A 22446-nucleotide genomic window follows, 5' to 3' on the forward strand; every position below is an offset into this window, starting at 1 on the left:
TCCATATGACCCACAATTTTGTGTGTCAGGTTCTAATTACCGTATGTGCTATAGAGTTACATCCTGAAAACGTGAAGTCATTTTTTTTCCCCCTTTTTTTCCTAAGTGGCTCAATTTTTTTATATTTTGTTTTATTCCAAGTACAAAGTCAATTCTAAATCTTTTTGCTTTTTTTTTTATTGGTTTAGCAACAAGAGCAGGACCCAACAAACCTGTATATATCCAACTTGCCTCTATCGATGGATGAGCAAGAGCTTGAAAATATGTTGAAGCCATTTGGACAGGTTATATCTACAAGGATACTCCGTGATTCCAGCGGTACCAGTCGTGGTGTTGGATTCGCAAGGTGAGACTTAGCGGATTGTGCCAAAAAAATGACATAAAAATCGAATGCTTGAAAAAATACAGATTCCAACTTCTGTAATGAGAATGACGTCGATGTCGGTGTATTTAGTTGCAGCCACATTGAGTTGTATGTGCGAAGTTTTTTTTCTTTTTTTTTTCCTTATCACTTTGACAACTTGATATTAGTTTTGCTATTTCTTCAATTTTAGGATGGAATCGACAGAGAAATGTGAAGCAGTCATCAATCATTTTAATGGAAAGTTTATTAAGACGCTTCCCGGTGTATCAGGTTCGTAGTGTTCATCAATGATAATGTTTTGAAGAATCAGCATTTAAGAGAACGTGCGAATCCGCTGAGCTGAACCAAATTTGTGCATAATCCATGGGTTTGTTTTTTTACGTCTGAACAGCTGTCCCTTTAATATAGAACCATGCCAATAGATTTGGTTTGTAGGTACCTGTAGGAATATGCTGTTGGTAGCATTATTGTATAGATCTGAGGAATGAAGTGCTCTTAAAATGATTACACTTTCAAAGGAATCTTTTAGACCAAAATATATTTTTTTTCAAGAAATGTTTCCATAGTAACAGACTACAAACAATCTGTGTAGTCTGATCTGCAGGATTGCCCATATATTGCACTTTTCCCTACAAGCTTCTATGGAGAGCCTGAGAAAGCTGCATAAATAAAAATAAGAGCATTCACATTTTTAAGCTCAGCATTGCACTTTTTCTGTGTTTTTAAAAATGCACCTAAAAAATGTAGCGTCAAATCGACACGGACTAATAAAAAGGTAACCCTTTTGCCTTTTTTATGCATTTATGAAATACACTAGATGGTGGCCCGATTCTAACGCATCAGGTATTCTAGAATATGCATGTCCACGTAGTATATTGCAAAGCTCACGTAGTATATTGCCCAGCCACGTAGTATATTGCCCAGTCACGTAGTATACAGCACAGAGCCACGTAGTATATTGCCCAGCCACGTAGTATATAGCCCAGCCACGTAGTATATAGCTCAGCCACATAGTATATTGCCCAGCCACGTAGTATATTGCCCAGCGACGTAGTATATTGCCCAGCGACGTACTATATTGCCCAGCCACGTAGTATATTGCCCAGCCACGTAGTATATTGCCCAGCCACGTAGTATATTGCCCAGCCACGTAGTATATTGCCCAGCGACGTAGTAAACAGCACAGAGCCACGTAGTATATTGCACAGTGATGTAGTATACAGCACAGAGCCACGTAGTATATTGCCCAGACACGTAGTATATTCCCCAGTGACGTAGTATATTGCCCAGTGACGTAGTATATTGCCCAGTGACGTAGTATATTGCCCAGTGACGTAGTATATTGCCCAGTGACGTAGTATACAGCACAGAGCCACGTAGTATATTGCCCAGTCACGTATGTCACAGGTTAAAAAATAAAAAATAAACATACTCACCTTCCGATCCGAGGGCCCCTTGTAGTTCTAACATACTCACCATACTTGTAGTTCTGTCGCCTGTGCGCAGTACAGGCGGCAGCTTCCAGTCCCAGGGTGTGATGACATCGCGGTCACATGACTGTGACGTCACGGCAGGTCCTTCTCGCGCAGGGCCTGTGATGACATTGCGGTCACATGACATCTCCCATACGATCCTTGCTACCGGAACCTGCCGCTTGCATGGAGCGGTTACCAGAGGGTTGCGAGGAGCGGGAAAGGTGAGTATACTGTATAATGATTTTTTATTTTTTTTTATTATTTTTAACATTAGATCCTTTTACTATTGACGCTGCATAGGCAGCGTCAATAGTAAAAACTTGGTGACACACGGTTAATAGCGGCGGTAACGGAGTGAGTTACCCGCGGCATAAAGTGGTCCGTTACCGCTGGCATTAACCCTGTGTGAGCGGTGACCAGAGGGGAGTATGGAGCGGGCACTGACTGCAGGGGAGTAGGGAGGGACTAATCGGACTGTGGCCGTCGCTGATTGGGCGCAGCAGCCATGACAGGCAGCTGGCGAGACCAATCAGCGAATGAATATCCGTGACAGACAGAAGGACAGACAGAAAGACGGAAGTGACCCTTAGACAATTATATAGCAGATAAAAAAGCAATAATCAGAGTAGATTGCTACTGCTCATTCCGTTGAGCACACCTGCAAAAAATAAAAAATGCTGTTTTTCACATGGCATAGAGTGTTTATGTTCTATTGGGATTTTTTGTGTATGCACATATATATATTATATTATATTTTATTATATATATATATGTATGTATGTATGTATGTGTATATATATATATATATGTATATATATATGTATGTATGTATGTATATGTATATATATAATTTTTTTTTTTTTTTTTTCAATTCCATCATCAGAAATGATTGAATCATGTATTTCTCAGTTCTGTGAATCAGGAGGATGAGTGATTTAGAAATAAATGTAATTATATATGATTCACCACTGATACATCAATAGGCACACCTTCCAGATACAGCACCCGAGCTGCCGGTAATTATAGCATATGCTGGGGAAAAAAAGATTTATGAGCTGCTTGCAAAAAAAAAAAAAGTGAACCTTCCCTTACTGACTTATGGATTTGATAGCATCACTGTTGGCTTTACTGTCATCCTGATAAGGGGTAATTTATATCAGAATTATCGCAACACAATGTCTCATGTTTTAATTCCGGCTGAGTATTGTCAGATCTGCCTCTCATGATGTGTAGGTTCATACTGAGGCGTGTTGGATCTATAAAAGTTTTATATAGTTACTTTTATAGCCTTTTGGTGTGGTGGAGCTGTTAGTAATTGCATATAAAATTCAACATTAAGGACGATTGTGCAGAATAAAATACTAAGTTGCATTTAATTAAAGGGACTGCCGTGAAGGCTATGGATCATTGTTGAAATAGGGGTAGAAAATGATTTTTACTTGTTAGTAAAATTGCATTAATTCCACCCATGCACATTAAAAGGTTATTGGCTGAACAATGCTTTTGCGATCATTCTGCCGACTGCCATCTCTCCCATACTAAGAAGCAGTCATACAGCCAAGGCGGTACTGATTACCGCAAGAGACATCGCCAGACATCTTTTTCTTTATCTCCTGGAGAACAAAGCACTTGGCAATCCGATATTGGACATGCCTGATCAACGGTTTTCATGACGATCAGTGGTCCTCGGTCCCCATACACATTGAACTGCTGGCCGAACCCGTCAATATCAGCGGGTTCAGCCAGCGTTATTTTAATGTTTATGGGGGCTTAACGTTTCAGTTAGCAATTTTCATTCCTCTTAATTTGCATCCTGGTCTAAATGTCAGATTTTTCTCTTGTAGGATTGTCTTTCTCAGTAATGTAGGCTGGATGTGAGCTGTGTGTGTATCTGGGGTGCTGCTTCTTGTATCAGCACGTCTCCAATACTATACTATTCTTTCCTTTATAGCATTTTTCTTTGCCATGAGACATACTTTGTCCCCTGTCCACTGCCGACTTGAGTACCCCTGTCCCCTACTTGTTGCTCTCCCTCCCTTTTCTCAGGGTTAGAGATAGCAGAGAGCTGTCAGAACGAGGAGCAACGTTTTAAGGCCATCTTGCGTATTGACTGAAAATCGGATCAACTCGCTGATTTCAGTGTGGGGCCCGTTGAACATCTGATGTGTATGGGAGTCTACTGACTTTCCCCATGATGGATTTCATGGGAAAGAAGGACCAGTCAGTTAAAAGTTGACCGCCAATCTTTCAGGGACGATAAGCCGCTATCAGGTGTCCAGTAACTTTCTCCCTGTTGAATACACATGAGCACTCAGCCTAGAGCTAGCGATGAGTGAACATGCTCTGATAAGGTGTTTCCCGAGCATGCTCAAGTGCTAAGAGTATCTACGGCGTGCTCGAATACTATGTTCGAGTCCCCGCGGCTGCATGTCTCGCGGTTGTTCAACAGCAGCAACACATGCATGGAATGGCTGTTTAGTACCCAATCCCTACATGTGTTGCATCTGTTGTGTTGAACAGCCGCGAGACATGCAGCCGCGGGGACTCAAACATAGTATTCGAGCACACCGTAGATACTCTTAGCACTTGAGTATGCTCGGGTAACATCTTCTCTGAGCATGCTCGCTCATCACTACCTAGCACCAATGTGTAAAGGCGAGTCGGGAGAAGGCGATTTCATGTGTATGGCATTTGTAAAGGTCCACTTACCGAAATCTGTGGATTGGTGGGTGTCCATTCTGAACAGTGACATTAAAGAAGTAATTATGAGACAATTTTATAAAGTTTGCCAATCAATGTTATTTTAGGAAAAACCAAACCCTAAAATTATTGAAGACCCTGGTCCCCAATAATAAAGGACACACCCGCACTATAAACTCTTGCAGACCGCAGATCAGACTGCTAAACTTACTTAGACTCCGTATCCGAACCCTAAAGTCATCCAGACCTCTAAAATGAAATTGCATCCAAGATCAGACCCTAAAATGAAATCTATACGGGTCACCGGAATTCGTATGATCGACTGCACGTGATGTCCTGAGGCTGACGACAAAGTGTTGGAATCTTATTTGTCAGGCTATGGCAGTGGACGTGCTCCTAATGGCCAGCTTGCCATCATAGACTTATTGACGTAGGCCCATGCCCTTCTCTGTTTCTTCCATAAGGACAGTTCTGTGGGATCTGGATTCGGACGGCTGCTCATCATTTGAGGGCCACGCTCCATAGTATCCTAATCCACCTGTAAGGTGCAGGTTGGTTGAGCCGTCTGGAATTCCATGCCAGAGATGTAAACTAGAGACCGGACCCAGCCTGGGTTGTGCCTAGCTATGGCTCGAACCTGAGCAGAACTCCCTCTGCAGAAGAACTGCATTGTTGACAAATGTAGGGCTGTGGAATTAGCTGAAATGTGGTGGAAAGGATAAGGAAAACTGACCATAAGCCCTTTTTAATAGTTTTTGTCCGGTTCCTGCACACAAAAAAACCCTTAGCTGTCCTCCTTCACTACCGCCCTATACAGTAGCTTTAATAATCATTGTCCGTTGTTATTGCCTCTTTGGATCTTCGGAAATTGGACCAGCTTTATATTTTTTCTCGTAATACTCGTATGCTCCCCTGAAGACACCATATTTATTCCCAGCTGCCCTCTTTCCAATAAGAGCGAGCTCTGACTGAGCAGCCATTAGGAACGTATTGTTAATAAGATTGCCGTGCATCTTTGTTTCCGTCGTATCTAGCAGAGCTTTAATTATGAAGCCGTATCCGAGCCAGGATGTAGACATCGTCTCTTCCAGCCCTTTGTTAGAAAATGAGCTTGCTTCAGGCTGCGGTATAGTCAGAGACTGATCTGAGAGGGGATAAAATGGAATAATAAGTCTGGTTGAGCCGCCGTGCGCTCCCCTCGGTGCTCCGCTCAGCAGGTATACTGGGATAGTTTCTGTAGATGCCAGCTAAAGGGACGCCGGGGCTCAGGGCCGCAAGCTTTAAATTGGCCCCAAAGAGAACTGTCGTTTTACTTTCAACTCATCTGTAATATCATAATGTCCCCATAACGGCAAAGTTTTAACATTATGATGTGACTCCTATTATTTTTCACCCTTCGGAATGATTAGCGTATTATAGTTTCTGTTGTTGATTTGCAAGATGCAACATACGAAATTTTTTTAATTTATTTTTTTGCATATCGGTTGGCAGGATGTGTCCTAACATGTTCACAGGCTGCAAATTGACAGATGTGTTAATTGACTATGTAAAAGTTTTCAGGCTGATGTCAAGGAAGGAGTCTACATAAATTAAGTATGGGGATGGCTGACTGCAGGTTCTCACAAATGAGGTGTCTTGCTGGCTGTCATACTGCTGGCGCCAGGAGGCACTCAGCCCCTGGCACCTCACACTAATCACTCTCCATATGCTTTTGCACAATTGTGCATTTCACAGTCTAATGGCCTCATAATGCTGTTGCCTTTTTAAAATGAAGGATCCAAAGATGTGCTAGATCAGTGTTTCTCAACTCGAGTCCTGAAGACCCACCAACAGGTCATGTTTTCAGGATATACTTAGCATTGCACAGGTAATAGTATTGCATAGGTGATGGAATTAATGGTTGAGCAGGTGACGAAATTATCACCTGTGCAATACTAAAGGTACCGTCTCACAGTGGCACTTTGGTCGCTATGACGGCACGATCCGTGACGCTCCAGCGTCGCTCCATTATCGCTCCCGCGTCGTAGACTGCGGTCACACTACGCAATGCACAGCGCTGGAGCGATAATTTCATGACGTATTTGCGATGTAGAAGTCGTACGGGACAGTCGTACGGGCATGTCATATCGTGCACACCTTTGTTACACGATGTGATCATGCCGCCACAGCGGGACACTTGACGACGAAAGAAAGTTTCAAACGATCTGCTACGACGTACGATTCTCAGCGGGGTCCCTGATTGCAGTAGCGTGTCAGACACAACGAGATCGTAAGTATATCGCTGGAACGTCACGGATCGTGCCGTCGTAGCGACCAAACTGCCACTGTGAGACGGTACCCTAAGGAAATCCTGAAAACATGACCTATTGGTGGGTCTTGAGTAGAGTTGAGCAAATTTTTAAAAATTTGGTTCCGATTACAATTGACAGCGAATATTGTATTTGTAATATTTTCCCAACATCATTGTGGTCAATGGGAGTAGAAATGACCGAATATGTTCGAAATAGATCATCAAACATAGTTGGCACGAATATGGCAAATTCAGATTCGGCAACAGATTTCGAACATATTTGCTTAACCCTACTCTTGAGGACTAGAGTTGAGAAACAGTGTGCTAGATGCTGTTTATGGATCTTGATGATTGATGGAGAATGGCCACTACACTGTGTTTGGAGCTGTGTTGTTCTCTGTTTTGGACCCAGCACATGTGGCCACAGTGAGACTTGTTCATTGGTGGAGATGGCGGACATCAGACACCCACCGATCTGATATTGATGGCAAAACGATGTATTCATTCAACCAACAGCCATCTCTCCCATACACCGTAGCGTTCTTTCCTGCTGGGCTCTTCTGTTTTCTCTGAGAAAATCACCGACAGACATCCCTTATCTGCGAGAGAACAAAGCGGTCCTCAGTCTGAAGTCTTGCATGCCCAATCAATATCTTCCCCAATGGTAATTTGGCTGGCACCCCCATATACATTAGCATGTCGGCTGAACCTGGGTTCATCACCTATTAGTCTTTTTATATTGATAGACTCTCCTTTAGTCCTGTCCAACCTCTTTAACATACCGTGTAGATCAGTTGACTCTCATATGACTAGTCCGCAGTAAAGTATCAAAGTAGTCCAATTAAAGTGGATGTGAGCATAGTGGTTCATGGTATATTTCCATTTTGTTACATGCAAATAGTCTCTTCAGAGAGGAAGAGGACTAGAACTCTAGTGCCACATATTGGCAGTAGCAATCAGAAGCCTCTCACACAGCCAAACCAGATCTCACACTTTGCACTGATGAGGGGCAGCACCCCGAAACACAGCGTCTTCAAATTTGAGATTCTGGTTTGGCTTTTATCCTAAGTCATGTGAAAATGGTTGACATTGACTTTTAGGATTGCTACTTCCAATAGGTGGCACTAGAGTTCTTGTCCTCTTCCTCTCTGAAGAGACAATTTGCATATTTCCCAGAGGAGCATTGCGGCTTTGTCTCCTCATCTTGGCATGCTTAACATGTCACTCTCCGCAAGGAGAAGCGTTACTACTTGGATCATTTTGTTACAGATATTCTTGCACAGTTTTATCTTATTTCTAAATCTTGTGCCGGCGCTGTCAGTCATTGTTGCCCCATAGATGTAGCCGAACTGTAGAGAGAGTTGCTTTTATAGAAATAACAAAATGACTAATTCTAGTTCTAACTTCGTATAACTTTTGACACAACTATTGCCAACCACTAGAAGTGACTAACGGTGACCATTCACCATGCTGAGCCATCCTCCGTGCCTTCTTACTAAGGAAACTACTCGACAAATGAATGGGCTCTTATTTTCTTCACTTTTTTTTGTTTTTTTCTGCAGCCCCCACAGAAGCTCTGCTCTGTAAGTTTGCTGATGGAGGACAGAAGAAGAGACAGACCCAGAACAAATACGTCCAAAATGGAAGAGCCTGGCCGAGAGAGGGCGAGGTGAGACTTGTAAGTCTTTCCATAAAATTTCAGGGTGGGGGCATGAATGAGTAGCTTAAAAAACATGAGTCACATAAGACTTCTTGGCTTGGAGCAGGCATGGCTTGGGTGTGTGTGACAGGTCGGTGCCCTCCTTTCCGCAGCTCCTCACTCCTGGGATTTGCTTGTGCTTCGTTTTCATGCTCATCCCTGACCTTCTCACACCAGTGCAGTTTAAAACCTGCAAACCAGAGATATATTATCTACCATGAGTTCCAACTTAGATTATATGCAAAATGCAAAAAGATGCACATATGTTATGCTCCTGAAATTGTATTATTCATCATTGGTGCAAGCTCTGAATGGCAAACCCCCAGTTGTTGAGTGGTGTTGATGTGGTGCTGCTCGAATCCAATGTGCACGTTTGCAGTCCATGTATAGAAACTAAGGCCAAGTTCACACTGGGCGATTTTGCTGCGTTATTTTATGCTAATTTTCAGCTGCCTTTTACAGTACCAGCAAAGTCTATGAGATTTCCGAAATCTCATGCACACATGGTTTTTTTATCAGGATTTTGTGCGTTGCATTTTTTTTGGGACACAGAGCATGTCACTTATTTCAGCATTATTTCCAGCGTTTTTTCACCACCCATTCAAGTCAATGGGTAAAATACGCTGAAAAAATGTACTAAAAACACAGGTATGATGTTTACCTGCATTTTTTGTGCCAAAACCTGATTCTATGGAATAGGACTTATTTTTTCAATACTACATTTTATCAGCATGCACAAGAGACAAATCTAGCATGCCAAAACCGTGGCAAAAACGCCAGGAAAATATGCTTCTTTCCTGCCAGATTTTGCTGCAGAAGAAAACCCGCTGAAAAAAACACCTAGTGTGAACTTACCCTATATCAGCAATTTCCTGATCACTAAGGGTTCAACTACTGGGACCCACAGTCATCGTGAGAACTGGGTTTCCGTCCTGTCTACATTGAGTGGAGGTCGAGCATACGTAGCGCTCTTATATCTGGCAATCCTATGCACGCCTCTGTCATTTTCTTGTTCTCGGAACCTAGAGCCCTTGTTTTCAGATTCGCCGGAGATTCTAGCAGCCAGACCGCTCCTTATTTCAATTGTGGGAATACTCCTGATTGAAAAATTATCCTACCATTTTGCTGTGCAGCTCCTCTGCAGAGCTTATCAGCCTTTATTACAAGCCGGAGTGGACGCGGACAGTAGATGGCCCCTATGAATGAACTTTACACGTGCTGTTTGCAGTCCAATACTTAATCATAATAATGCATAATTCTACCTGCTCTTGGTATCCATCTCTTGGTAGGATATCAAACTGAGGAGGCAGATAACTAGGAATAACAAGGCTAGAGGCTTAAGGTTCCCATAGACATTAGACTTAAGTCTGCTAAACCCGAAGCCATTGACTGATTTGGTCAACGATCTAATGCGTCCCCATACCCATGCGCGCCGGCCAACTGATGGTCGGGAGAGATGATCGTGCATGTCTGATTTCGGACTGCCGATCGCATTATTCTCCCGGAGATAAGCCACCAGCCGATTTCGGTCAGTGGCTTTCTCGAAGAGAACACTGGAGTGCTTGCCCGAACAAGCGCCGGTATATAGGTCAGTTGGCAAAGATGGCTCTCGGCCAAAGCATTGGTTGTCCAGTAGTCATCTTGTGTGTACGGCCAACTTAGGGCTACTCACAAGATTTGTTTCTAGTATACCTCCATGGATATGCTTAATTCTGCGTAGGAGCTGTAGACACAAAACAGTAACATTTCCATTTGGGATGTAATGGGACAATAAAAAAAAAATTGTTGGAAAAGCGGGCATATCCATATATATGCCATTACGTTTTGAACCACTTTACAAAACTCTTGTGCTTGTTTGCGACTGTATCATTTTAGGACAAAACTTTTTGGCTATGTGCACACAGTCTTCTTGTATTGTTTTTGGACCAGAACCTCCACGTTTTTGAGGCGGATTTGGAATATTTCCGCTCGATGTCAGCCCCAAAACCGCCTTAAAAAATTGTGTGCACTTTAGCTGGTTTTTAATTGTAAAATGCGTTGCGTATAACCTCTACTCAGTTACTTAGCGAGAAGTAGGAGACAAGAGTGCGACCGCAGAGATGGTCGTAGTACACATGCATAGGTCTGCATAGGAGCTGTATGTACAAAACGGGCAATGTATTTGTAACGTTGCTATATCACTTAATTTAATGTACAAAAGCAATATAATTATATGAACATAGCCTTTTAGTTAAGAAATAGACTTAATAAATTGATCATATTTCCAATTCTTATATTGGCTTTATTCATTTATTCTAATCGGCATCTGCATACTATGTGTGATGGTCATAAGGACATGTTTTGTTTTGTTTTTCTTCACAGGCTGGAATGACGCTGACTTATGATCCCACTGCTGCTATTCAAAATGGGTATGTCAGAAGGTGATTTTCCCAACTATAAATTTTTTTTTATTTCATGTTTGTGTTGTCCATTTAGTGAACTATACAGTTCTTCCATGTAATAAATAACAGGGTTCCGGCCGTGGAATAGTGGTAGGGTTAACCAGACACCTTAACAATTGCCCAAATGGATAGGAAAAAGTTTACCTTTCTTCCACCATATCCACTAGAATTTTAATAGAATTTTTTAAAATGAATAATGTGTTATGCCCAACACGAAATTATTAAAATGTAACTTCCTAATTTATGAATTTCCCATATTGCTGTTTAATTGAGATGTGTCTGCAGTAGACAAGTTTACTTGTTCCTCCAGGGGCCTCCACCACAATTGATAAAACTGAACACGAAAAGTTTTCCTAACATGTTTCGCCGCTAAACCGGCTTCATCAGGAGCACAAATGCTTATAGCATATATCCCTTGTACCTCTGATGATCTCAGCTTAGTGGCTAAACATGTCTTATGTGTTAGTATTTATCAATTGTGCTGGTAGTTCCTGAACTATGGGGGTTTGTGTCGAGAAATACTGCTCTTAATTGGACAACAGTATTGGAAAATACACTTGGTCCTGCATTTTTTTAACATATGGCCCATTTGTATTTTGCTTCATATATTTTAAGGTTTATTCCCATGTTTCACATTTCTGGCATATCCAAGGGATATTTGGCGAGGGGTGTTAATAAAAATAGAACCACATAATGCACAACTGTCAGAAGGTAGATTGCTGTGCATGTGCAGTTCTCTCCTAAAATTGCAAGAAAATTATGTGGCTATGCCAAATTTTAAATGATGGGTTTGTAACCCTTTGATTCTAGAAAGTATAAATAAAATATGAACCTGTACCTTCTTCTTTGTGTAACCACTTTGTGTAACCACATCCATTGTTCCTCTCATTGCAAGTCTAGATTATGAAGTGGTTTTCGCCATTCCTCTAAAATACATGTACTGAGGGCCACCGTGCTTAACTATGGGATTATCTTGTAGTTCACATTTCATAGTATAGCTTTTCATTCATCATGGCATGACAATTTAGGCTTTTTTTTTTTTTAAACGTATTTTATATATTTTGCAGGTTCTATCCCCCGCCATACAGCATTGCCACAAACAGAATGATTACCCAAACATCCATCACCCCCTATATTGCATCTCCCGTCTCAACGTACCAGGTGAGTCAATCATAACCTGAGAAGCCACAATTCCTTCAATGAGATTGCGGATTTCAGCAGTGATAACCGATATCACTTTCATTAAGAACACGTGTTCAGTATTTGGTCAGTCTTTTACATCGGTATTTGTAAGCCAAAACCAAGAGTTGGTGATGAATGCAGAAGTAGTGACGTGTTTCTATTATACTAAAAATTGCAAGATTTATAGAAAAAAAAAGAAATTTCATAATGCAGATCATGATTTGAAAGACTACAAATAAAAAATACGTAATATAACAATACTGATTTAAAAACCTATTGTTTGTTTTATTTTCTGGTGCCTTGCTCTTTAAGGCTGATAAGGCTAGAATCCCCACTGACCTCAGTAATAAGCTGAACCTTGAATGTAGTCCGTTAGGGCCTACACAGGTCATAGTGGCTCCGAGAGAGAGGAGCTTTCTGACCTTTTCTTACTTTTTCTTGCAGTCTTGTTAATTCTGATGGATTTCTTTCAATGTCTGCCATGTTTCAAGATAGTGTGCATGTATATGTAGTCATGGACGAAAGTGTAGGCACCCTTCGAATTGTTCCAGAAAATTAAGTATTTCTCCCAGAAAATTAATGCAATTACACACGTTTTGTTATAAACATGTTTTTCAGTTGTGTGTATTTGAACCATACAAAAAACAGGGGGGAAAAAAGGCAAACTGGACAAAAGTTCACACAAAACCCCCAAAATGGGCTGGACAAAATTGTTGGTACATTTCTCAAATTGTTGCTAAACAACTCTGTTTCAAGCATATGATGCTCATTCAAACTCACTTGTGGCAAGTAAAAGATGTGGGCAATATGAAAATAGCACTGAACCCAGGGGAAAAGGGGAGAAGTTGACTCAATCTTTGCATGTTGTGTCTGTGTGTGTGCCAAACTAAGCATGAATAACAGGAAGAGGACAAGAGAACGGTCTGAGGACTTGTAATCTTGAGATGGTTGATATGTTTCAACAATTTTGGTTCTCAAGTCCATCTCCAGAGATCTTAATGTTCCTTTGTCCACGGTGCCCAACATAATCAAGAAGTTTACAACCCATGGCACTGTAGCTAATCTCCCTGGACGTGGACAGCAGAGAAAAATCGATAAAAGGTTGCTACTCCGTATAGTCTGGATGGTGGATAAGCATCCTCAGTCAAGTTCCAAAGAAATTTAACCTGGCATGAAGGCTCAGGGTGCATCCTTGTCAGTGCGAACTATCCGTCGACATTTAAATGAAATGCTATGGCAGGAGACCCAGGAGGAGCCCACTGCTGACGCACAGGCATAAGAAAGTTAGACTGAAGTCTTCCAAAATGTATGTGAGTAAACCAAAATCCTTCTGGAAAAGAATCTTGTGGACAGATGAGATCAAGATAGAACTTTTTGGTAAAGCATATCATTCTACTGTTTGGCAAAAACTGAATGAGGCCTTCAAGAAAAAGAACACAGTACCTACAGTTAAATATGGTGGAGGTTTATAGATGTTTTGGGGCTGTTTGTCTACCACTGGCACTGGGTGCCTTGACTGTGTGCATGGCATCATGAAATTTGAAGATTACCAAAGGATTTTGGGTCGCAATATAGAGCCCAGTGTCAGAAAGCTGGGTTTGCGTCCTAGGTTCATGGGTCTTCCAGCAGGACAATGACCCCAAACATATTTCAAGAAGCCCCCAGAAATGGATGGAAACAAAGCACAGGAAAGTTATGAAGTGGCCAGTAATGAGTCCGGATCTAAATCCCATTGAACACCTGTGGAGAGATCTTAAAATTGCTGTTGGGAGAAGCTCTCAAATATGAGAGAACAGGAGCAGTTTGCAAAAGAATAGTCCAAAATTCCAATTGACGATGTAAGAAGCTTGTTGATGGTTGTAAGAAGCGATTGATTGCAGTTATTTATTCCAAAGGGTGTTCACCCAAATATTAAGTTGACGGTGCTAACAATTTTGTCCGACAAATGTTTGGGCTTTTGGGTGAAATTATGTCCAGTTTGCTTTTTTTTCTGTTTATTTCCTTTGTGTGTTTTGGAACACAAAAAAAATGTGAATAACAAAACAGGTGTAATTGCAATAATTTTCAAGGAGAAATACTTCATTTTCTGGAACTATTTCAAGGCTGCCAACGCTTTCGGCCATGATTGTACATTTTTATGACCTGCCATGAGTCATTTGAGGTGGTGCTACTCCTTTTGAAGAGTCACACTTGGGGGTGGAGCCTCTATATGCTAATGACCTGCAAGGAGTCATAGGGGTTGAACTCTTCCTTTTGAAGAGTCACAATGAACTGCTAAATAGACATCGCACAAACTAAGTTGTCACAAGTCATTTCTGGTGTCATCTGTTGCAGTGTGCACGTGAAGCCTAGATTTGAAAACCTTGCTTTTCTGCCCATGTGCACCATGACATGCAAAGCTTTTGAAATGGCAATCGGGTCAGAAGGATGGCTTGTTAGACCGACTCTTCTGAGAAGTGGCTCCACCTCCCTGACTCCTTACAGGTCATTACAATATAGCGTATGCTGTTTTGAAAATACTTTCTATGTTGGCTGTGTCGGACAGAATAATGAAGGACACGATTGTTAGTGTTACTGTTCTGAATATCTGGTTGTTGGTGGGTTGGGGCCTTAAGTTCTGATGTCTTCCCTTTTAATATGGGCCATCAATGTGCAATAGTGGTAAAGGCCAAAGAATCCAGAGATTATTAACACACATGCACAGCGCCACATGTATACAAGGTCAGACCTCACCCGCCATACACTGATGACTAATCCTAAATCCAGAATATCACTGTTTCGTCCTGGAATTATAGATAATCTAGTTAGATATATTACTTTATGTACTGCCAATCCACCTGTGTATTTTTAATAGCGACATGATGACCTAGATCCTCTGGCCGCCATGAAAACACTTGATTAAGTTATATCGTGCAGGTCTCTTTCCCCCCAAAAAAAATCTGATTTTATTTAGAAGTCTACAAAGCCTCCGCACACAATAGATGTAATTTGCTTAAATGGAAAAATAGAGTCACGTAACACAGTCAAATTAGTCCAAAAACTAGTAACATAATAAAAGCACAAAAAATCCTTCTCCACCAAACCGGGAAACCGTCATATCTAGTTTAAAGACTTTTAGTCTTGCCAGTTATTTCAATTTTAACTTTTTTTTTTCCCCCTTCTATATTTCATCGTTTTATTTGCACGGTATTTCAAGATTTTGTTTATCAAAAAAAAATATAATAACGTTTCAGAGCAAATTCTGGGCTTCCACAGCACGGCAGCTCATAAAAAGTGAAACTCATTATTCTCTCTGCTTGGCAGAGACGAGGACGTTGGATCGTGCTTTCAACCACATGGTTTGGCCGGGGTCATGGGTGGTTAGAGTTTGACTGAAGTTTCAGCTCATGGACAATGGCAATTTTTGAGTTAAATGAAAAACCTCCATGGTATTTTGGGTATATGCAAGTCAAATTAAAATGTGGATCCCAGCATTGGCCACAGACCACCGGTAATATGTATTTTTGAGCTGTGATGTGGGCAAGAGTTCAGCCAGATTAATTTCTTTCGAAAACTGGGAGTTTGCCTGTGGCCTGCACTAGAGAATGGTTGTAGTGTTTCTCCTCTGTACGGTTCCTGCTGTGTACACTGATGTAGGGAGCAATTTGGTCCATTAGTCTGTATATGAAAATGCAAAACGTCACTTTGGATCGTTGTCAGCCTGGTATCATTTTCAGATTGTCAGACATTGCAGTAGACTAGACTACATGAGACACTTCTGTCTGGAGTGTCCCTTTTAAGAGGCCTGCGCATGGAGTTGCCTCACCTTAGATATTAATGGGGTATTATAGATGAGTGTCCCACGGTATTACTGGAATTTTTTTTTTTTACTATGATCCTAAGATGTAAAAGGCAGGTACCTGCTACCTGACTGTTGTGCCGAAGCCTGTCTCTGCCGGCACAGTGCAGTCACAGACCGCTCCTTACGGTGATTTAGAGGCTTCCACTGATGTCTCGTCGCCAGAGCAGGAACTTCTTTTCCTCTCTGCTCTGTTGACAGGGCGTGACTGCCAACATCATGCAGATTGACAGCTGGCTCCCCGCTGCCTAACTGCGGGGAGACGGCGGTCAATCAGCATGGCTGTGGCAGTCGCTCCCAATCAACACAACAGCCCAGAAGAAGAGGAGTTCTGTTGATATGGAGCAGCTGGATTGAGCGGTCGGTGACCATTCTGATTCTGCACTTTCATAGAATAGACAGGTAGTTAGCAGCTACCTGCCTGTTATTTTTAACAGCAGGCTCTAATGCAGAACGAATGTCAGGCAGGGCCGGGTGCATGGTTACAGCCGCCGCTCTGTATACACTGACTGGTGACTGAAATTGGAACGCTATTGGGGGAATAAAGTTCATTTTCTCCTCGCAGCTTTCGGGTAATTGCAGACCCTGGGCAGTTTAAGAACGCTATTAACCTTCAGATTATCTGCTGGTTAATTGCTTTTTTCTGGTGACCGGTTCCCTTTTAAGAGAACCTGTCACCATGTTTTTCCATGTAAAGTAGAGCTGTCACCTGTACACCCTCACCTGCATATAAGTCCCCAATGAGCTCTGCATAACACAAATACTAGCTATTATTATACCCTCAATCGCTCCAGTCCGGGGAATCGCTGGTCCCTATCTTGTACCTTCTAGCCTGGACTTGCTTATCAGTTAGAAAGCCGCTTCGCATGGATGACAATAAATGGCGGCCATGCTTTACTGATGCATACGGACATGCCTCATTTAACAACTTGTCCCCTTTTATTTTTAAAGTGCCTGCTCTGCAGAACTTGTTTAATTTCTCCTTTTAGCTTCACTTTTCGTGTGACTGGTATTATAGCAGGGATACAGATGTTAGAAACACTTCGCATTTTATGTCCTTTTTTTTTTCCTGTATGTTTTTACCATCTTTGCTACAGAATTACAAAATGTTCTGTTTACCGTGTCTAGACAGAGCGCACTCGATTCCTCCTGTTCCTCTTGCACTGTGTGATCTGCAAAACAGATGGCAGAGCTGAAATAACGTATAGTGGTGGCGTACATTAACACCGGGACGGACACCAGGGTTTGAACATTAAATATTTGCTGCTCGTATTGGCCTGATTTTTACATTTCCAAGTGAATGTGTAACAAAGAAATACAATGAAAAGTAAATAAATCCTAAAGCAAGACACCACTCAGCGCTGCCCAATTATAATCAGTATCACCCTTACCCTATAGGACACTGTTAGTTTTAGCAGTGAGTGCAGGGATATTGTGTGCGCTCTCCTTGGAAAGCTTGTCCACCAGTGTCCTTTCCTGTGTGTTTTCTTTTATTTTTGTTTGTTTTTGTGTTTTATGTAGAATTCTAAATGTAGTCCCTTTTTGTGCAAACACTGAATATTTTACTGCTGAATAACCCTTATATTATTACTGAACTTGTAGCAGTAAGATCAGGGATAGTGTTCGCGCTCCCTGGAAAGCTTGTCCACCAGTGTCTTTTCCCCTTGTACAATATTGACAGCAATTGCATAAAAAAGTGACAACATTCAGAATTCTACAACTGGATGCTCCTTACAGTTTTACTGAACCGGATTGTGCTAAAGTACTATTTAGACTAGTGCTTCCTTTGGACTTGTTCACATGCCGCATACTTGATGCATATTTTAGTTTTCTTTATTACCAGTGATATACATAAAAGAGCAAAAATCAGAATGGTCATCTCGTTACGGAGTTTACTTTGCCACCTTGAACAGGATAGCCCAATGTTTGCTGTCCTCTCTATGCCCCTTTGACTGCTCTGTACCCCTTGGCTTGCCTAAAAGTGCAGTCAAACCCCCCAATACATATAGTATTCCACAAAGGAAGGCAGGGCCCCTCTTATCAAGGGCCCCATGGAAGGCAAATGATCACCCTCTCTCGAATAGACGTCTTTGTGGATGCCCAGATTTGTGGTGTATTTGTGATACATTACTTGTAGACAGCTGTGTCTATCCTGTACCTCCAAAATGACTGTGACAAACAAACATTTGGTTATGTTTTACACACATTATGCCTGTTTTTGCACTTTTTTTTTTTTTTTTGGGGGGGGGGGTTAAACACATATTATGGTATATACGTTTAAAAGTTCATAAAGAAATCACCTGCTACAGTTTTAGATGAAAAGGTATAAACGATTAACAAAAAAAGTTATGTGTCCAACCATAGAAATACAGTAACGTAATTGAGAACCTTAGAATGTCCGCCTCAATGTTGGCTTCAGTGGCTAATTCTAAATAAAGTTCTAAAATCTTATAAATAGATATTTTCTTCATTCTTCTTGGCCATAATAAAGTTGGATACATAATTTTACCATAATTCTGCGAAGCTGAAATGTACATGTTTTGGTGAGAATAGGTCGGCTATCCTAATGGTTACTGACGGACTGATTACAACAGTGTTTTTGTTTTTTGTCTTCTAGGTGCCAAGTCCTTCTTGGATGCAGCCACAGCCATATATCATGCAGCATGCTGTAAGTTCTTTAAATGTTTAGGCCATAAAGAGCGTGTTACAGAAAATAACTGCATTGACATACTTATATAAATGGGTTCAAGCTTCCTTTTCTATCAATTAAATATCTTTATAGGGATCGGAGCTCTGTATTGAAGCTCCATGTTTTAATTTACACAACAATTCTAAATTCTACCTGTCTGCAGCTGTCACCATTCATAGCATTTAATAGTAAATCTGTCTTCATGGAGCTGCCCCTGGTGGTGACAAAATGCACCAGAATTTTATGTTACTATTATATAAATCGGCACAGAATGTTGGACTCTTTTTGGAGAGAGAAAACTTTTTAATTATAGGGATAGGGAAAGGTCATACTTTTTTCAAAATACTTTTTCATCAGTTGTGTGAGAAATAGAAAGAGAATAAATCTATTATTTCATTCTCCCAAGATCACACAGATTGTTGCAATTATTTGCATTGAATCCTCAGTTTATGGGAATTAACTCTATGCTTAGGTCAGCATAATTTACAGAGTATATTCCAAAAGAAATCCGATTAGTGTTGCAACAAAAATAAGGAACGTATCAGATAGATCTATTGAAAGACAAAATATATAGATTTCGATCTATCTACATAGAGAAAAATGAAGCAGCACAACATGCAAAAAATTCATGGTGCAAGCCGCCTGGACCAACAATCCCATAATCCGTCCGATATATAAAGATCGAGGCACCACTCCATTAATAAGCAAAAAGTGTGGATTTTATAAAGTCCACACTTTTTGCTTATTAATGGAGTGCTACCTCTTTTTTTATCTATATCTACCTCTGATACGTTCCTTATATTTGTTGGAACACTGATCTAGCTTGCTTTGTAATATACTCTGTAAATTATGCCGACCTACGCATCTAGTTAATCCCTATAAACTGGTGATTCCATGTAAGTAATTGTACTGACTCGTCTGAATTTAGTGCCCTATTCCTGCTTTATTGTAAAATAGGAGGAAGAGTGGTGCTCTTAACTTTTACATAACCCCTTTAACATAGTATTACCACCGTTTTCTGTGGCTTAAATATGGACAGACTCTTAGATATTGCTAGACCCTCAATGAGCAACTGATACTTGGTGCCGCAGCCCTCAGAATTAGACGGTGTATGGAGCCGGAACAGCATATCCCTATACACTGCACAGTGGCCATTCTGGGGTACCGCAGCTCCTCTCCCATTAAAGTGCATGGGAGCTGAGCTCCAATACTTGAAACCGACCACTACATTGTGTACGTACATTTTCATCTCCTTAAAATAAGTATTCCTGGCTGCCACGGTACCAAGCAGACCCTTGACCATCTGATATTGATGACTTATCATTAGCCTAATTTTGGGATTTTTTTGCCATCTGGTGGTAATGGAGCAAGTTCCTTAGTCGATATATTTGGAGCATGTAATGAGGTGATAAACTGGCGGCTGAATCCCTTGTGCCAGGTTCTCATTACGGGTAGACTCAGGTGACAGATAACTTCCAGCAAGCATCGTACAACGTTAGAAATCCTAAGAAGGGAAACAATGGAGTTGACTCGGTACATAAGTTCTGCATGTGACAGACCCTGGCTATGGAGTGTTCTGTAAATTAGGCGATTGTTTAAGCTTTCCACTCTTTTGTAAGGCGCAGTGCACACACCTCTCTGAGTAAACACTATGCCCGTATTTATTCATTTAGCCCGAGGACCATTCATTTTTCACATCTGTTCTGTTCGCTCACCAGAGCTAAACGATCTCCGATTTCTTTTTAAACTGGCAGAGTATTAAAGTGAACGTCTTTAGCTCCAACAATGGGGGTTCACTTGAAAGAAAAAAGACTTGAGGCACATGTAGAGCTCATAGTGCATCTGTGACGCTGTGATGGTCTTCGGTAAGGAAGGGGGGCCTCAAACTGTCCCAGGAACTTGGACCCTAACTACCTTCAAGAGTAACCCAGGGACAGGGATAGAGAGGCCTCTCCCCCACCCCATGAGGCCTGGGACAGAAATATAAGGTAAACAAGACACAAAGACAAAACTGGGATAACACAAAGCAACAAACAAACACTCGCCAAAGGTAAATGGGTGTATGGAGAAGAATAGGAATGTACCAAATGGAAATAGATCAATGAGGAAAGCATACACACAGAAACAGCACTCCACAATTTACTATTCAGCACAGCATCTCCAACAAGCTAGGCAGCAAAGCTTTCACTGGCAAGACAGAATGTCTTGCCAGGTTTTATAGGAAGAGGTGATGACCTGATCAGAAGCAGATGAAAATACAGTTGCAAGTTTCTGACCAGCATAGAAAGGGTTTTAAACCTCTTCAGCACCAAAGGAAACCAAATCAATTTAATATGGGACACAAACACACAGGCTAAATGGAAGATCTGCTATTCACAATACGTTGTGATCTTCTAAGCCCAGATCTCTCAGGAGGACGTGACACCATCATTCTTTAACAACTGTTAAATGTGTTGTCTGATAGACGATCCCTGTCCATCTACTGTATTGGGGCATATGGAGAATTCGGTGTGGCCCCTCTTATAGCTGATGTCATTTCATATGATCCAATTCTCTGATGGCTTCAAGGTAACTATATGAGCAAATTAAGATTTCCTTGGTGACTAAAGAGGACCTCTTGAGCTTTCAGGATCTGGAGATCAGGTGGAGATGGCCATCTTCATGAGAAAATGCATTTAGGTCCATTGTCTAGTTACACCCTTATCAGTAGGAAAGGTCGCCTGATCAGATTTTAGATAAAGAAAAGTAGTCACTCCAACATGGAAGACGCTTAAACTTGCACTATTGGAGAATATAAGGGGTTTTTAAGTTATCCCCTTTCTGAAGGATTACTATTAGGATTGCTACTTTCAATAGGTGACACTAGAGTTCTAGTCCTTTCTCTCTGAAGAGACAATTTGCATATTTCCCAGAGGAGAATTGCGGCTTTGTCTCCTCATCTCGGCATGCTTACCATGTCACTCTCCACAAGGAGAAACGATACTTCTTGGACCCCTTTCTGAAGAAATGAAGACAAATCGTTGGGGGTCCCAGCTATCTGGAGAACCAGGATGTGCATCGAGCTGTCATATGCTCCATTCATTGTCTAAGAGACTGACAAAAAAAAGCAGAGTACAGTGCTTGGAATACTCTATCGACAACAGCGATTCCTCCAACCCCGTCATACACCAGCACACGATAGATGGTCCTCCTGCTGCTGCCGAAATCAATAGGTTCGGAAGCCATGAATCTGATCGGGTAAGGTCCAAATCTGTAGTAGTGACCATTTCTGATTGTTATACTCAATAAAGTCACATTCAAGCATCTGTTTTTTGTCGGTTTTTCCCCGAAAACATACCCATTCTAGATCATGGAGCTGTTCCAATTTATGGATCAGTCACCTATTTAAATCAATGGGACTGTGAATAAAGGGGCTGCACATGTGTGCCATGTTTCAAAAGGACCCAACATTGATGAAAAATTATTTTTCTCACATGCAAAAAACAATAAACAACCACTGGACGTCAAAATGAGGAATTCAGGAATTATCAACTTGATCTTGAGCATAAAGCTTCCTAATTAGTGGTTTTGTTGGTCATTTAATGGCACGATAAGTCTACTACAAGTTTTAGCCCAGGCCAATCCACTGTAAATAATCTTCTGTCAGATATGTGAACAGGTAACATGGACATCCCAGAGATATCTAGACAAACTGGAGCTGCCAGAACTACAATGGCACCTGTCAGGAATTTCATAATGCATACAAAGTTGTGAAACGTTATGGTTGAC

The 22446-nt window shown here is 41.3% G+C and overlaps 1 protein-coding gene and 1 long non-coding RNA gene across 8 annotated transcripts in view; one reads left to right on the plus strand and one right to left on the minus strand.

Annotated features, from left to right (window-relative positions):
* Positions 1-22446, plus strand: part of RBMS1 (RNA binding motif single stranded interacting protein 1) — a 165410-nt gene that overhangs the window by 122862 nt on the left and 20102 nt on the right. For 3 of the 7 annotated variants that reach the window (XM_077272854.1, XM_077272848.1, XM_077272847.1), the window contains exons 5-10: positions 189-346; positions 555-634; positions 8392-8507; positions 10890-10948; positions 12037-12130; positions 18607-18657. In XM_077272854.1, coding sequence (XP_077128969.1) covers positions 189-346; positions 555-634; positions 8392-8507; positions 10890-10948; positions 12037-12130; positions 18607-18657 — 558 coding nt within the window. The remainder of the gene's footprint in view (positions 1-188; positions 347-554; positions 635-8391; positions 8508-10889; positions 10949-12036; positions 12131-18606; positions 18658-22446) is intronic. The other 4 variants (XM_077272852.1, XM_077272851.1, XM_077272849.1 and 1 more) reach the window with 3 other exon arrangements.
* The window catches only part of LOC143784520 (uncharacterized), a 39541-nt gene that overhangs the window by 8773 nt on the left and 8322 nt on the right, over positions 1-22446 (minus strand). The window contains exon 2 of the long non-coding RNA XR_013217804.1: positions 17109-17161. This is a non-coding gene — a long non-coding RNA (uncharacterized LOC143784520). The remainder of the gene's footprint in view (positions 1-17108; positions 17162-22446) is intronic.

The sequence above is a fragment of the Ranitomeya variabilis genome, chromosome 7, assembly GCF_051348905.1.
Source record: "Ranitomeya variabilis isolate aRanVar5 chromosome 7, aRanVar5.hap1, whole genome shotgun sequence".
NCBI classification, from domain to species: Eukaryota; Metazoa; Chordata; class Amphibia; order Anura; family Dendrobatidae; genus Ranitomeya; species Ranitomeya variabilis.